We start from the raw sequence: 14,549 nt of genomic DNA, 5'->3' as shown, positions 1-14,549 counted from the left end.
AAATGAAAATGTAAAGAAATCCTCTGAGGCTTGTTCTTCCTTTGCTATCATCCTCCAAACATCCTCTGCAGCTCAAGTCTTATCCCTAAAACGTACTTTATTTGTTCACAACGTTTTCTTCCACAGACGATCAGGATTTGTGGATGATGTTGGCCGACGCTGCACCAGGCGGGACACCAGCATTAATCACGCTGCAGCGGAACCGGGCAGAACCAGCAAATATTTAAAAACACATTAGCGTTAATCATGAAGCGTATTTTACAAAACGGTCCGATATCGATGCTGTTGTGGGTCAAAGCTCAGGTTCTGCTCATTCTGACGTCTTCTGTAGAGACGCAATTACACAACATTTCTTTCATATATTTAACTTATAAAACCCTCCGTTGTACTGATGAACGAGCCTTCATTGGTCCCTAATATTCCTGTTTCCTGGTTGGTAGTTAATATATTACACATTTCAAACAGAGAACCCAACAAATCCAACGTCATCATTAACATTAGAACTATTTTGAACATTTTTCCTCTTATCTTAAAGACAAAAAAAGGTTCAAAAAAATAAAATAAAATTTCAAAAATTAGCTTTTTGGGTTTTTTTTTTTTAAACAAATGAACAAATCTCATTTATGCAATAAGCCTGTTGAACTTAACTAACACCCACGACTGGACTGATACCAAACACGTGCAATACATGTAAATATTGTATTTTATGTAGGTTTTATTCAGAGTGTCTTTCATTTATATTTTCCACCATTTACCTCTTTTTTTGTCTCCGTTCTTGTTTCTGAGCTCACTGCAGTCTGATGAGCGCTTTAACGTGTAAACCTGCGATTAAAGAACGTCTACAGCAGAAACTTTTTAAAACTGTTCAGGGAAAAATAAAAAAAACTTTTAGCATTAAAAACTGTCAAATTCTACCGACCTTCTCCAAATGGTTAAAAAGTTAATTTAATGAGGAACTCTACAGTTTTCAGAAACTTCTGAGCAGCTTAACCAGATTTAAGCTGAGGTCCAGTCTGACGTTACAGCCGCTGCACCGACGAGGGAAACTCAGCGATTCTCTCACAGGAGCGACGTGGACGCTGGCCGGGAACCATAATGGACTCCGACGTCATCTAATAGGATTTCAGTGCCGCCATAATATCAGAACTGCGGTCCCAGTATTAGTGGACAGATTAAATCAGACGTGAAGCGGAGTGGTTTAACCCAAAACTCTAATCCCATTTCAGGAATAAAAATAACATTTTTATGTATATTACTTCCTGGTGGAGGTTTTGCTTTCATGCCGGTAACCCTTCAGTCCCACGTTTCTAAATCCCATCACGTAGAGCGTTGTCTAAACTTGGAGTCGCCTCGGTCCGTTTATCAGGCTCCGGCGTGATGAACACAGCTTCCTCGGCTCCAAGCGTCTGAGGCGAGGATCTCCGCTGTGACTGCCGCGTGATGACTTTACAGCTGCAGCCGACTTCATTTCATTTATTTTTCTCTGTACTTTATCAATTAGCACCATCAACATGCTCTTCCATCCTCCGTCGGGAGATAATGACTCAAAATGTTTGATGAGTGCGGGCTGGTTCGGCCGTGGCCTCCGGTGCTTCTGGCTGCTGCGCTTAGCATGCAAGAGACAAAGCGGCGAGATTAATGCGGTGGTTTATTCTAGCAAAACCTCAGGCAAATAGATTTACTTTGATGTGCCGCATTAGACGGTTTGCTCTCCAAGCTGCCACTGTTACGTCGGTCCACAAGTGTTTTGCTCTTAACCTGGAGGTTAATGGAGGACAAACGGCTCACCTGGTCGCCCTGATGTCCACCTGAGAGCGTCACCTCGCTGCTGACGGCACTAAAAGGGTGAAGCTGTTCAAACTGAATGTGCATAAAAATACTTTGACTTCCTGGTTTTATATTTGAAAGATGCAGGAACAAGGAGTGTCGCATCAGTGCTTTACGACAGCGACAGAGTCGGTCGTGTTTTCAAGCAGCTTCAAGTGTTTACACGTTTTGTTCTGTCAGACAGGATGGACCGACCGACGGCAGTTAGTCGTCTCCCAGAAATCACACTCACATGTCACTGGATTGTTTTCTCATTTGCACTGTGGTGGCAAACATACCAGCTGGTTGCATGGTGTTTGGAGCAAATGCTGTTTTTAAGGTCTGAAAGTCCACATTTCTGACCTGCAGCCGAGTGATGAGGAGGAGGAGGAGGAGGAGGAGGAGGAGGAGGTGGTCGGGGTGGATGGACGGGCGGGAAAAAAATATAATAATAATTTAAATAAAACAGTGAGTGGTTTACGTCCTGCTGCTCCCTCAGTTGGATTCAGGAAACGAGAAGTGTAAGCAGACGTCTGTCACTGTGGACTTTCTGTAATAAACCTCCGACATTTCTCAGTGTTTTTGGCTCTCATTACGTTTTCCTTCAACGTTCTGCGGCGCTAATGAAACAACACGAACATGGCTGCACGGAGAGAGAACTCAGAAATGTCTCCGGTGCAGAAAGATGGTTTTATTGTCATAAAACAGTAAAAAAAAAGGATTAAAAAAGATTAATTTCTTAGATTTTTTGAGGTGCTCAGGTGTTACCAACACTGGGGGCAAATGGTGGCTCTACATCAAATACATGCTTCAATATTTACACCTTTAATTAATTTCCATACTTGTCTGTAAACACGGTTCAGCCGGAAAGTCCCTGAAGTTTAGTCAAATTAATGTTTGTCCACATCGGAGTCACTGGAAGCTCCTCAGTTTTCATAGACGTCTTTTTTTACAGAATCTTGCTGTTGCAGCTCCTTCAGTCACAATTTTCACCATAGATTTGTTTGTTTTATCTGAAGGAATCGCAGATAGAGAGTTAAAGAGCTGCCAAAATGTTGAAAACTCTTTGATTTAGTTTGTGTCTCTGATAAATGGAGTTGTTTTGTTGATATTTAAAGACGCCGTGCTTTTCAAACCGGCTGTTTGGGGGTTCCGAGGTGTAAACATGATGCAATGCTTCCCTAAATTTGATCAACTGCTGCCAAAACAACCATGAAAAGGCTGAATAATACGTTAGTCTCTGTAATGGGAAACAACAGAAAGACATCCAGTGGATCAGAGACCAAAGCAGAGTTCAAATGCGAACAAACTTTCTGGACTCTACGACTGAACCAACGTTACTACATTCCTGCTAAATGTGAAAATATCAAGAATATCAACCTAAAAATAAAACAGCGTTGCGCGTTTCCGACAAACTCATCCCGTTTGGAGTTTCGCTGCCCCCTAGTGGCCAAGATGATGTGTCATTACAGCTTTAACAGTTATGTTAATGTCAGTAGGACGGTTCATAAGAAAACATCCACAAAGAACCTGTTTATCATTTAATATCAGGAAAGCTCACATTTAAATAAACCAGCAAACACAAAAGCATCTCCGTGTGTCATATAGAGTCCATAACGCAAGAAAATATAAAGAACATTTAAACAACAGCATCAGACGAAGAAAACCCCAAACACCATTTCACTAAAGGCAGGACTCAAGAGAAGGAAAGAAAGGCAACGTTCAGGACGCAATGAAAGAACGATTCGGTTTCAAACGTGTTTGTGGTTTGAGCAGAAAGAGAGACGGCGAGCAGGAGAGAGAAAACACCAGCGGAGAGCAAGCTGTGAGGCTGCGGACCAATAAAACTAAGCAGAGCACCAATACCTTAAATCAATAGACAAACAGAGTCTGCTCCCTATTTCTCCTTTATTGGATCTGTCTGTGTGGATATGAGGCCCGGCCCGTTGTGTATGTGCAGCGTTTGTGTGCGTCCTGATCGTCCAGCCGCCGCTGAAGCTTCGGTACTGAGCGTGCTCAGACCACGGCGGCGATACTGAAGCTGATGGGGTCCTCCTCTGCTCTGCTGCTCACTATGGACACAGCTGATGGAGCCACCAGAACAGCGGATCGGTCCGATAACACGACTATTTGGACAGCAGTGTTTTGGTAATACCGCTTGTTGACACGGAGATTCGGCTTGTTCGCAATCCCCCACAAAAAAACAACCACATGGATTACAGCGCGATTTATTTTATGCCGAGCTTAATACAAAGGCACATTTTCATCTTTCAGCCCAAAGTCGCTTTAATGCCAGATTGTCATATGTTGAGCGAAGCGTCTAGACCTAAACATGAACACATCAACAGAGTCTTCAGACTGTGGACAGGACGGCGTGCAGCACACAGAACGCTCCCTACAGTGTGAGGTGGATGGTAAAGAGAGGAACTCTGCTTTCACATGTCAAGTGGTCTCGACGCCCACTCAAGACGGTCGTGTCGCGGACAGATTGCGAGCCGATGGGTGGTCAGCACACGTGTAGGAGCACCAGAGCGCTGTGGTTGTTTTCCATCGTTGTTTCTCATGGTGGTCATTTTATGTTTGGTTGTGGTTGACTCTGTGCAGCCTGCAGCTCTGTGCACGGTCCAACTGCAGAACCGGCCCCCGTGGAGCTTCTCTCAGGGCAGAGAGAGGTTCCTACTCTGGCCCGGGTCCTTGAAAACACGCTCAGCGGGCTCGATGCTGAACGGTTAACTCCAAGAAAAACAAACAGTTGTTGCCACATGCAAAGATTCATCAGAAAGTTCAGCAACATGTCGGGACGCCGAGCTGCCAACAGCAGGACGAGTGTAGAAACACCGGTGTGTGATTCCTCCATGAAGCTCAAACTGGAGCAGATGATCCGACCGTCATGTGGAGGATCATCACTGGTGACCAGAGGTGGACCTGTGGCTACCATCAACAGCAGAAACAGCAGAATTCATGACGGACGAGCCGTGGTTTCCAAAACTAAACCCGGTGCATCACGTCAGGACTGTCAAACACACATTCTTGTTGTTTTCTTCAACATTCACGTGGTTGTGCGCCGTGAACTCAACCCCCAGGACCGAAGCGTCGAGGCAGATTTTTACTGTATCGGCCCCAAGTGGGAAAACGTTCACCACAAACAACATGAGCTGCGGTGATCACACACAGCTCTCACTCCCTGACACCCTACCAACCAACCAGACTGTCTCCCTGTGACCTCTTCTTGTTTTATGAAGGTTCAGAGAGTCAGTGCTCATCGCAGATAGTGCTCGACATGTTTACAAGACTTTGGTGCAAAAAAAGAACAATGCAGAAACCACTTCAGTCCCCTGAGCTGCTGTTGTTGTTGTTCTGGAGCATCGAGGAGTGACGTCTTGGTCAGAGCTGTCACTAAATGTTTACCCTGTCTGTTCTGGAGAATCCAACACTGCAGTGGGAACAGAGAAAGTGCAGAGTTCCTGGTTGGAGAAGGCATCTTCTCATGTCATGTTCAGTCTCTCTGATGGTTTTTGGACCTTTTTGTTGCCACCTCTTATCTCGTTGTGGTCATTTTGTCTTTCTTTGTGTCTCTTGTAGTCATTTGGAGTCTCTTTGTGGTCGTTCGTCAGGTTCTTTGTAGTCGGCTGATGACTTTCCAACAAGAGATGCTAACAGTCCAAACACATGCTCTCTACCTGGTCCTTCCACAACATGAATAAGTGGCCATGTAAGTGTTATAAATGCAGCACATTGATACGGTCACACTGTCAGTAATACTGAGGTTTAATTATGAACACACAAACACTCTGCAAAGCAAACATAAAAAGCGATTGTTTCACCCATATCGATGCATCAGATTTCATTTCAGCTTGACACGGTGGAGATGTTCTGTCCACAGGAATCAGTGTGATCATCAGGCTGCAGATCAGCTCGACTTCATTTAAGGTGTGTTTTTGTAAAATACATAAATGACTCAAACAGATCTCAAACATGTTTTTTCCTCATTATTCCAGATGTACAGAGACTTTTCTCTATTTCCGTCCATGTTCTCATGTTTTTAATCACACACTGTGTCACAAAGTGTGTTTTCCTGCAAAGATTTCTTTTTTAATTTATTTTTAAGCGTATAGATTGTCAGCTTTCACCACATCAGGCCGTCTATTTAACCGGCCGGCTGCTCCACCTTCTTCAGACGACCGTCCCATCATCCCTCAGCGTGTGCACGTCAGAGCTGCTCGATACGAACAGACACCATTGTGCAGGACTGTGTGTTACAGCTGTTGTCTGCCGTCCACCGCTGCTCTCACAACAATCACATCGACTGAGAAATCAATATAATCCTCCAGAGAGAAAAGACCGGACTCAAGTCCTGCCATTTCTTCGTCCATATTTGTGGCGAACAGGCTGCAGGTGACTGAGACAAGGTAACCTCATTCCCTCAGGAGGGTATGAGGGGTGAACAATGCCACGGAGCCAGCAGGAGAAGACGGGATCTGATCATTAGAGATATCTACTGAACGACCTTCTCCAATATCTAATGCAGCAAAATGAGAAGTTCAACATGAAACACCTCTACAGCAGCAAGACAATGTTAAATAATCCCCGCTTCCCATTTACTGTGTGTGTAAGCAGCAATGTGTTCGTGCTGCATCGCATAAAGTTAAGGTCGAGGCTCCTTTATGCAAATCGGGGGTATCCAGTGTCACTCAGCACGCCTGGAAACTCCCCGAAAAAATGTCAAGCGACCACAGTTGGATGTAAAATGAAAACAGATTTAGCAGCTGTATGACTGAATTCTCCGCTCAGATGTTTTTAGGAACACACTTCGGGTGAACTGATTTTCCCCAAATGAGCCGTGATGTTGGTGCTGATCCAGTCAAATCGCTCATCCAATCAGGCGCAGCGTGTTCCAGGGCGTAGCCAGTATCGTGTCCTGTTTGAAGGAATTATCGAACAATCTACGCTGTTAAGAAAACAACAATAAAATTAATTGCCAATAACTGTCATTGTCGTCCAGGTGGTGACATCATCACGCTGTCACGGATTAATTCATCGCTGCTTGTTGAAGTGAAGACCGTCACATCTAAAGTCTGGCTGCACCTCATCATCATCATTCTGCTGCAGAGGAAATAAAACGTGTCGCGCTTTGTTCGTCTTTCTTTACATTTAGAAATTCTGCATTTAGGGAGACTCATTAAAACAAATAATCCACCAAAAAAAGAAAAACAGTTTGGCTGCTTCAATGCTGGATCCAAATCCTCTGCAAAGCTTTACATTTTCAGTCTGGTTTGCTGGTAGCTTAAAGACTGATGTTGTTTCATGGAGCAAACAGTGAGACGGAGAAGACAAAGCAGTCGACATCCGGCCAGTCAGACGAGTCGCCACCTGATGATATGAAAGCATGGACCAGCTCAGATAAACTCTACATCTAACCAGAACCACCACCAATGTTTTGCAATCTCCACATCCTTCCAGGTATAGGTTGACCCAAAACACGGCAGAACAAGTCCATGAAAACACAGCTACAGCACGGCGGTGGAGCTGGAAACAGGTGTGATGGTTAGAAACCCAGTAACGCCATGAGACATGAACGCATCCTGCATGTACGCTCCAGTACCAGCTGCTACGCACAACAACGGTTCAACAGAATATAATGAAGCTGGGCATCAGAACCGGCAGTGTTTAGCTGCACTTCACAGAAACACACACATGCAAATACTACAGAAGTACACAAGCAGCATGTTCACTGTTGTTACAGTTAGTTAGCAAGAACCTGAAGCAACCTGAAGCTAACAGCTAAAGACGAGTCACAGTCGACGATTCGCTTCAATAACCGAGAGATTGTTCAAAACAGTCACCAATTGCAGCCGTGTGTGACCCGACAGAACCGCACCACGATCCTGGACAGCAGAGCGACGCCTCGTGTCCTCTGGAGGAGAACCTGGTGTTGCACTAACTCCACTCACTTCTCTGCTTTTTTCCACCGTAAACAAGCCGAGATATCGTTTCAACCGTTATTTCGTTTGCAGCTCTGATCCAAACCAAAGTCTGGACGGCAGCTCGAACAAAACCTTTACGTATCTCAGCTTTACAGCCAAATGCATGTTGTCTCAGAACACACAGATATCCGTCATGCGGCTTGTGAATCATGTTTTAAAGAGCACCTGCTGGATGGCAGCTGCAGAAATGAGCCCGGCAGTGAAGAGAAGCACTCGACTCCATCCGCTCCGAGCTGCTGTTCAGGCATTAAAACTGCATGCCCTCATATTTAGAACTGTGTTAACCTCGTGTGAGACGGAGCAGGTGAACCCGTGCAGCTCTTCTGGCTCGCAGACGGACACCTGAACCTCAGCTTTGTCAGGTTCTGAGCAGTAAATGTAATAAATCAGACAACAGAAGTGACTAAAGGACATCAGGACTGATCTTTGTTTGTGTGTGACATTAATTCCCCCTCATACCTCCCGACAGCAGAGCAGGTGGCTTCTACAGGCTCCAGGCTGAAGACACTCAGGTGAATATTTTATCCACACATGAAACCCAAAGAAGCAGGAAAAGCACCAACAGAAGACATCAGGTGGAGACACAGAGCAGCTCAGAGCGGCTGGTTCCGAACCTTTGTTTGGATTTCTGGACTCTGCTCGACCCAACAGCCCAACAGGTAAGATTTAAACTCCCCAAAACCAAAGAGAACTTACTTGAACCTGCCCTGGCAGTGCTGGCACTGGTCCCCCACCCAGCCGTGGTCGCACACGCACGTTCCGTTCATGCACTTCCCGGAAAAACAGCTTTTATCACAGGATTTGGACGCCGCCGAGGCTTCCGTGTTCAGCACAAGGTGAAGCACCACCAGTATTCCCAGGTACGTCCTCAGCACGTCCCGCACGCTCCTCCCGGACGCCCTGCTCCAGGTGCACACATGCGAAGCCCCGTTTTCATCCATGATGGACGCGGAGAGTGTTTTTCTGCGGCTGAACGAGCAGACGAGCTGTCACCTTCCTACTGATCCGCTGTCATCCGCCGCGGTGTCTGCAGGCTCAGGTAGGCTACCTGTGACGCCTGTGGCCAGGACGCAGGAAAACAGTAATTACGCACCGTCAGAACCCGCCGAGCGGCGTGGACCGAGCTGCGGGACAGGACAAAGGCATGAAACTTTGATGGAAACTGTTCGGACGGTGAAAACGCTGCGAACTCGTTTCCAATGGGACCCATCCGTTCGCGGCGACAGGAACATGAAAAAAATAAAAGCCCGTTTCTGCGCTCCGCGGCGCGTCCAGACCGAGTCCTCCAGATAACTTCCACCGTGGTCGGGGATGTAAACACGACCGTGACCGGATGATGATGGTGATGCTCCCTCCAAGCTGTAATCCACGAGATGGAATAAAAAAAAAACACACAAGCAGGCAGCTCGGTGTGGCCGTGCGCCGCGCTCCTGTTGGACGCGTTCCCAGACAAAGACGCGCCCCCTGGCCGGCTCGTTGTCAGAGGATGCGACAGCCGCAGCTCTCCAGCCGGAGCGCCGCTTCTTTCTGCTGTCTGCTCGCGCTGTTCGGTGCACAGCTGCTTTCTGACGGGGAAACTCCTGCACAAAGCCCCGAGCATGAGCAGTACGGCCGCACGGTTAAAGGGCCAGTTCCCTTTAAACGCAGCAGCAGCAGCAGCAGACAAAGCGGTGACTTTGGTCTGCAGCAGCAGCTCGGTGGCAGCAGCAGGTCCAGAGCTTCACTGTGTCATCCTGCAGATAGACTCATTCATAGGTGCTGTTCAAATGATTGTTTATTCAACAGTTTGTAATTATGGAACAATTTTCTTTTTCCTGTTTTGTTAAATTACAGATAATAACTAGTGCAACCTCAGAAGAAGTAAAATTAAATTAAATTAGAAATACATGTTAATTATAATAAAATAAAATAAAAATGGCTGGAAAAATGGTGGGAAATGTAAATAATGTCTACATCGTTTAAAAAAATATAAATAGTCATTTGTTTCTTTTGACCTTTGACCTAAAAATTAAATTACATTTTTCTTCTTTTTATTTCCTTTTTTTTCCCTTTTTAACAGTTTTTAAATCAGAAAAAAGTGTTATTTTACAGCATTTGCGGTTATTTCAAAGACAAATTATGTTATGAAGGATTCAGAAAGTGGTAAATGTTGTTCATGTTTATTTAGATTTTCTCAGTTTACATTAAATTACATTTAGTGTCCCATAAAATCACAAAGTTGTTGATCTGATTACTTAAAAAAACAAACTGTACAAAATGTCCACATCAAACATTTTAATCAGTAGTTTGTTCTCTTGCTATGTGTGGCCATAATATGACGCAGTTCTTCTTTATCGATCATTATTGTCACAGTTTTTACTCTTTTTTTTCTTCTTTTTTCTTTACATTTTTTTTTTACAGTGTAGAATAACCAGTAGTAGATCTGTACACTGTAAAAAAAAAAAATATATATATATATATATATATAAAATTAAATGAACAGTTTTTAGCAGTTATTTTAACTGAATATTATTTATCAATAAAGAATTATCTTGTCTTAATAATTAATATAATAATAACAAATAATACAAAAATAAACGACATGCTACAATATGTCACTATTTTGCGGATATTTACGGATTAATTTTTTTATTATTTTATTTTATTTGTACAGTTTTCCCTGTTTATAATACATTTCAGAAGTGTTCCTTTTTAAACATATTTATGCAACATTACATAGAATAAGTTCACGTAGATGTATTTTAAACAACTGAACACGTCCCTGGTCCAGAACAGGGGCAGCAGAACAGGATCCAGTCCGGTCGGCCACCGTCCACGGAGCTGCATGTCAGACGTCCAGGTGATGCTCTTTTTATTATTCCTGCCTTTTTACTGCAATGTGGATTTTCTAGCTACTCAAGAAACTTTTAAAATCATTATGCAAAGTAAACCCTCGTTTTTCAGTTCTTTTATTTAGTTCTGCGAGGTCGAATAAACACAACAGTAATGTGAGAATCCAATTTTGTCACTCAGTCAACAGAAATGTGGTTTCCTCTCTCACTCACTCCGTCTCTCAGAGAAACTTATGAGAACACGTAACCATAGGGAATGATCACTAATAAAACTGCAGCAAAATGGTAATTTCTTCTGGAACAACTGCCCCGAGACAGTTTGGAGACAGCAGAACACATCCCCACTAAATCCATTACAGCAGGGTCTGCCTCGGTTTATCGCTCAGATAGTTATTATCTGTCAGTTTAGGATTCATCAGCAGCTGGAAACAGTAAAAGATCAGAACGTCCACAGACGGTTCATCTGCTGCAGAGATCAATCAGTGGAGTTGAGAAAGGAGGCGTTTGAATCAGAAGCTAACCTCCGTCTTCCTCACCTACGTTCCTGCTGAAGTGTTCGGATGCGTTTGAGTGGCTTCAGAGCCGGATATGACAGGAACACTAAAACCAGACTGACACAGCAGAGGCCTAATTCCCCAAACTGTCTCCCTGATTTATAACTTTATCTCACTCCGAAGGCTTTAAAGACACAAAGATATCCTTTGGAGCCGAGCAGTGCTTTTGGAAAACAAAGCCGAGATTTGCATCTGCGCTCCCCGAGGGCTCGCAAAAACATCCAGCGAGCCAGAAGACGATAATCCTCACGCCGACAGATAGACTCGCTCTCGAGCAACACATTACTGTGCTGCAGCGCGATGAGGAGAATCACAAAGCGTCGACTGCAGCGCTCTACTGGATCTGTGCAGAGACCTGCTGCATCCAAACTTCTCCTGCTCTGCAACAACTGATAGAAAAAAAGTGCATTTATTGATTAAGAAACACTAAAATGTTTCTCAGTAGTTGGTTGAGACCAAAGCAGAGCTAAAAGGAGAGCAAACGCTGGACTGGCAGGCATCAGGTGAACGTAAACAGGATGTGATGTCATCGTATGAACTCGATAACATGTCAGAGCTGCCTGAAAGCCTAAAAAGAAAACATCCAGTCATGATTATTAATTAATTACATTAAAAGCAAAGAGGCAGACAAAATCAGTCCATAAAAACATAAACATGGTCACTGATTAGAAGAGTACAGGTTGAATACTTTCATATAGAATCATTTCCAGCCTGGATGTGAACGTTGTCAGAGCTGAGGCCCGTCTCACATCTTCTGAAGTCCAGGTCCAGGTTTTAGCTGCAGAAAACTGGAACACAGCCTCAACGTGTTTGGTCCTGAATCTGTAGTAGTAGTGGTAGTAGTGATTGTAGTCATAGTAGCCTCACCGTGTTTGGTCCTGACTCTGGGCACCAGCAGGAGACCCTCCCTGAGGCTCTCAGAGTGGTAGTAGTAGTAGTAGTAGTAGGAGTGGTGGTAGTAGTAGTTCTAGTAGTAGGAGTCGTGGTAGTGTTCAGATGGCACCAACATGTCAGAGATGTTCTTTGGTGCTGGACCATGGAGACACTTGGACACAAGCAGAGCTGTTTTAAAGTCACTTCTCTGAGCGACAGGAAGTCGATGCAGGGACTCGAGCACTGGACTAATATGGCGGTACTTCCTGGTTCTAGTCAGAACCCGAGCAGCAGCATTCTGGATCAACTGCAGCCGTCTTGCAGCTGGTTCAGAGAGGCCAGTGAGCAGCCGGTACAGCAGTCTGACCTGCATGCATTAGTCTAAGTCTGGCTTAGAGACTGAACCTCTGACTTTTAGATGATAAAAAGCTGCTGATGTTCTTGACTTCATGAGACTGTTAGAGTTCAGGTCTGAGTCCATTACTGCCCCTGGATGTCTAACCTGACTTTCAGGTTTTGGAGTCTCCAGGTGACTGATGACACGTTCTCTGTGTTTCTGTGGACCAGAGACGATGAGTTCAGTTTTGTCTGAGTTCAGCTGGAGAACGTCGTTCTGCATCCGCACACTGATCAATGAGTGAACTGGTAAAATCACAGATAGAGATTAAATCACGTGTTAACGGTAAAAAACAAAAATAAATGTAAATGATGTCCACATCACAATACTTGTATTTAAAAAATTGGTTCTTTCACAACTTTTGATTGCAAAGTGATTTTCTATTTTATTCACTTGTTTAAATTAGGAGGAAAAAAAGTTATAGATTCCAAAATATTTGTATATTTTTCTTTCTGACATTTGAGTTCAATCATTATGTGTCTTCTAGCGTTTATAAAACACCACTGAGGAGGTCAAAGAAGCTGGATTTGCATCTGAACCGGCCTTTGCTGTTCAGTCGCTGATGCTGTCTGTTGGTAGAAAACAGTCTCCCTGTCAGAGCCGCTTCCTTCAAGATAAACTCCCTGATTTGGGAGGAAAAAAAAAGACGACTTGAAGAAAAAGATAAATGGAGGGCCTCAGCGTTCAGTCTGTTCAGCAGAACAGTGAGTGTCTCCCACCGCAAAGAGGATCCGTCTTCATCAGCCAGATATGTTGAGGACTGATTTCATTTCTCGGGTTTGTTGCTTCAGATGCTGCACATCACGCTGCACTATTTCAATATTTTTTTTACATCCACTCTCGTACAAGCAGCCATCCAAATTCATTTCTGGGCACTTTGTCATTTACCGCTCTGCCCCCCCTGCGGTTCAGAATCACATTTTAGCTCAGCGAGTAACTCGGGCTGATTCCTGTTTAGATTCTGTTTTATCGGAGTACAGCAGGTATTCTAGCAGGCGGCCATTTCTGGGGGAAACAGCTGGTTTATTGCAGGCTGGCGTTTCCTTTCTGCACGCCTCCTGGGACACGCAGCGCTGCCTCCTGCTCTCCACGGTGCACCTTGCTGCTGCTGACATACACTTCTTTTCTTTGCCCCAATTTTCGCAGCTCTTTTTTTTGCCGGCAACAAGAACATCTGCCTTGCCTCTAAATTAGGGAGCGTATTTATCAAATGTCTTGCGATGAGAATACTGATTTGGGCCCCGCTTTGCCTTTGCACGTTGAGATAAATGACAAGGTCAAGGATATGGAGATATGCACCCCTTCCATATCAATATTCATTAACTCCCAGGCAGGACGCGAAGTAGAAAATTAATAGTTTGTGTGAGTTTGGTGTCACAGCCGTCAGTAAGATACGACTTTGTGGAGGGATGGTGTCTGCTCTGTCGTCTTTAACGGGATGTATTCACCCTTGGAGGTGTTTCCAACTAAATAAACACAAAGAAAAGTTCATTCTTCTTCATCATTTCCAGCCTGAGAGGCCTAATAAACACGAGCCGCCACCTCTGTGCACTCATCTCCTGGTGCAGAGCTCGGAGGGACGGCGAGCAGCGGCGGTAAAGCCCACAGTTGGCCTGTGGGAAATTGGTTTGGCTTGTTGTTATTCCTGCAGCTCCGGTTGAATCCTATTATGGATCGTTTTTAACCTCCCCCCCGAGGGCCCAAGTAGGAATATTGATTGGCTTACACAAAGAACCCACTCGGAGAAAAAATGAAAAAAGGGGGGAAAAATAAACTAATATTGATTTTGACAGTTTGTTTATAATTAAACGGCGGAATAGCTAACTGGAGGAGGATCAGGAGGACGTGCAGGAACGTGAGCTCGTATCAAAGTCCTCCACCGGCAGCTGGGTGGCGTTTAATGAAGCAGATGTGCCGTAAAAGGTGCACATCGAGGCCACATATTGTTCACCGTCAGAGATGTTTTACTCACATAAACAGAGAGGAGGCACAATAAGAGACACAGGGAGGGGCAGAGGATGGCAGCAAGAGCAGAATTAAAAGATTATAAAAAGAGATTAGAGCTGTTGATTGATGTTTGGTGACCTCTGCTGTTTAACGGCTG

General features: G+C 44.5%; 1 protein-coding gene across 1 annotated transcript in view; it reads right to left on the bottom strand.

Moving 5' to 3' along the window:
* The window catches only part of LOC103374083 (attractin-like protein 1), a gene marked incomplete at its 3' end in the record, with an annotated part of 55,179 nt that extends 46,067 nt beyond the window's left edge, over positions 1–9,112 (bottom strand). The window contains exon 1 of the mRNA XM_008304113.1: positions 8,487–9,112. Coding sequence (XP_008302335.1) covers positions 8,487–8,731 — 245 coding nt within the window. The remainder of the gene's footprint in view (positions 1–8,486) is intronic.
* Positions 9,113–14,549: the final 5,437 nt, after the last annotated feature.

The sequence above is a fragment of the Stegastes partitus genome, unplaced genomic scaffold (assembly GCF_000690725.1).
Source record: "Stegastes partitus isolate 25-593 unplaced genomic scaffold, Stegastes_partitus-1.0.2 Scaffold2138, whole genome shotgun sequence".
Classification (NCBI taxonomy): domain Eukaryota; kingdom Metazoa; phylum Chordata; class Actinopteri; family Pomacentridae; genus Stegastes; species Stegastes partitus.
Note: the sequence above shows the minus strand (reverse complement) of the source record. Positions and strands in the feature narration are given on the sequence as shown.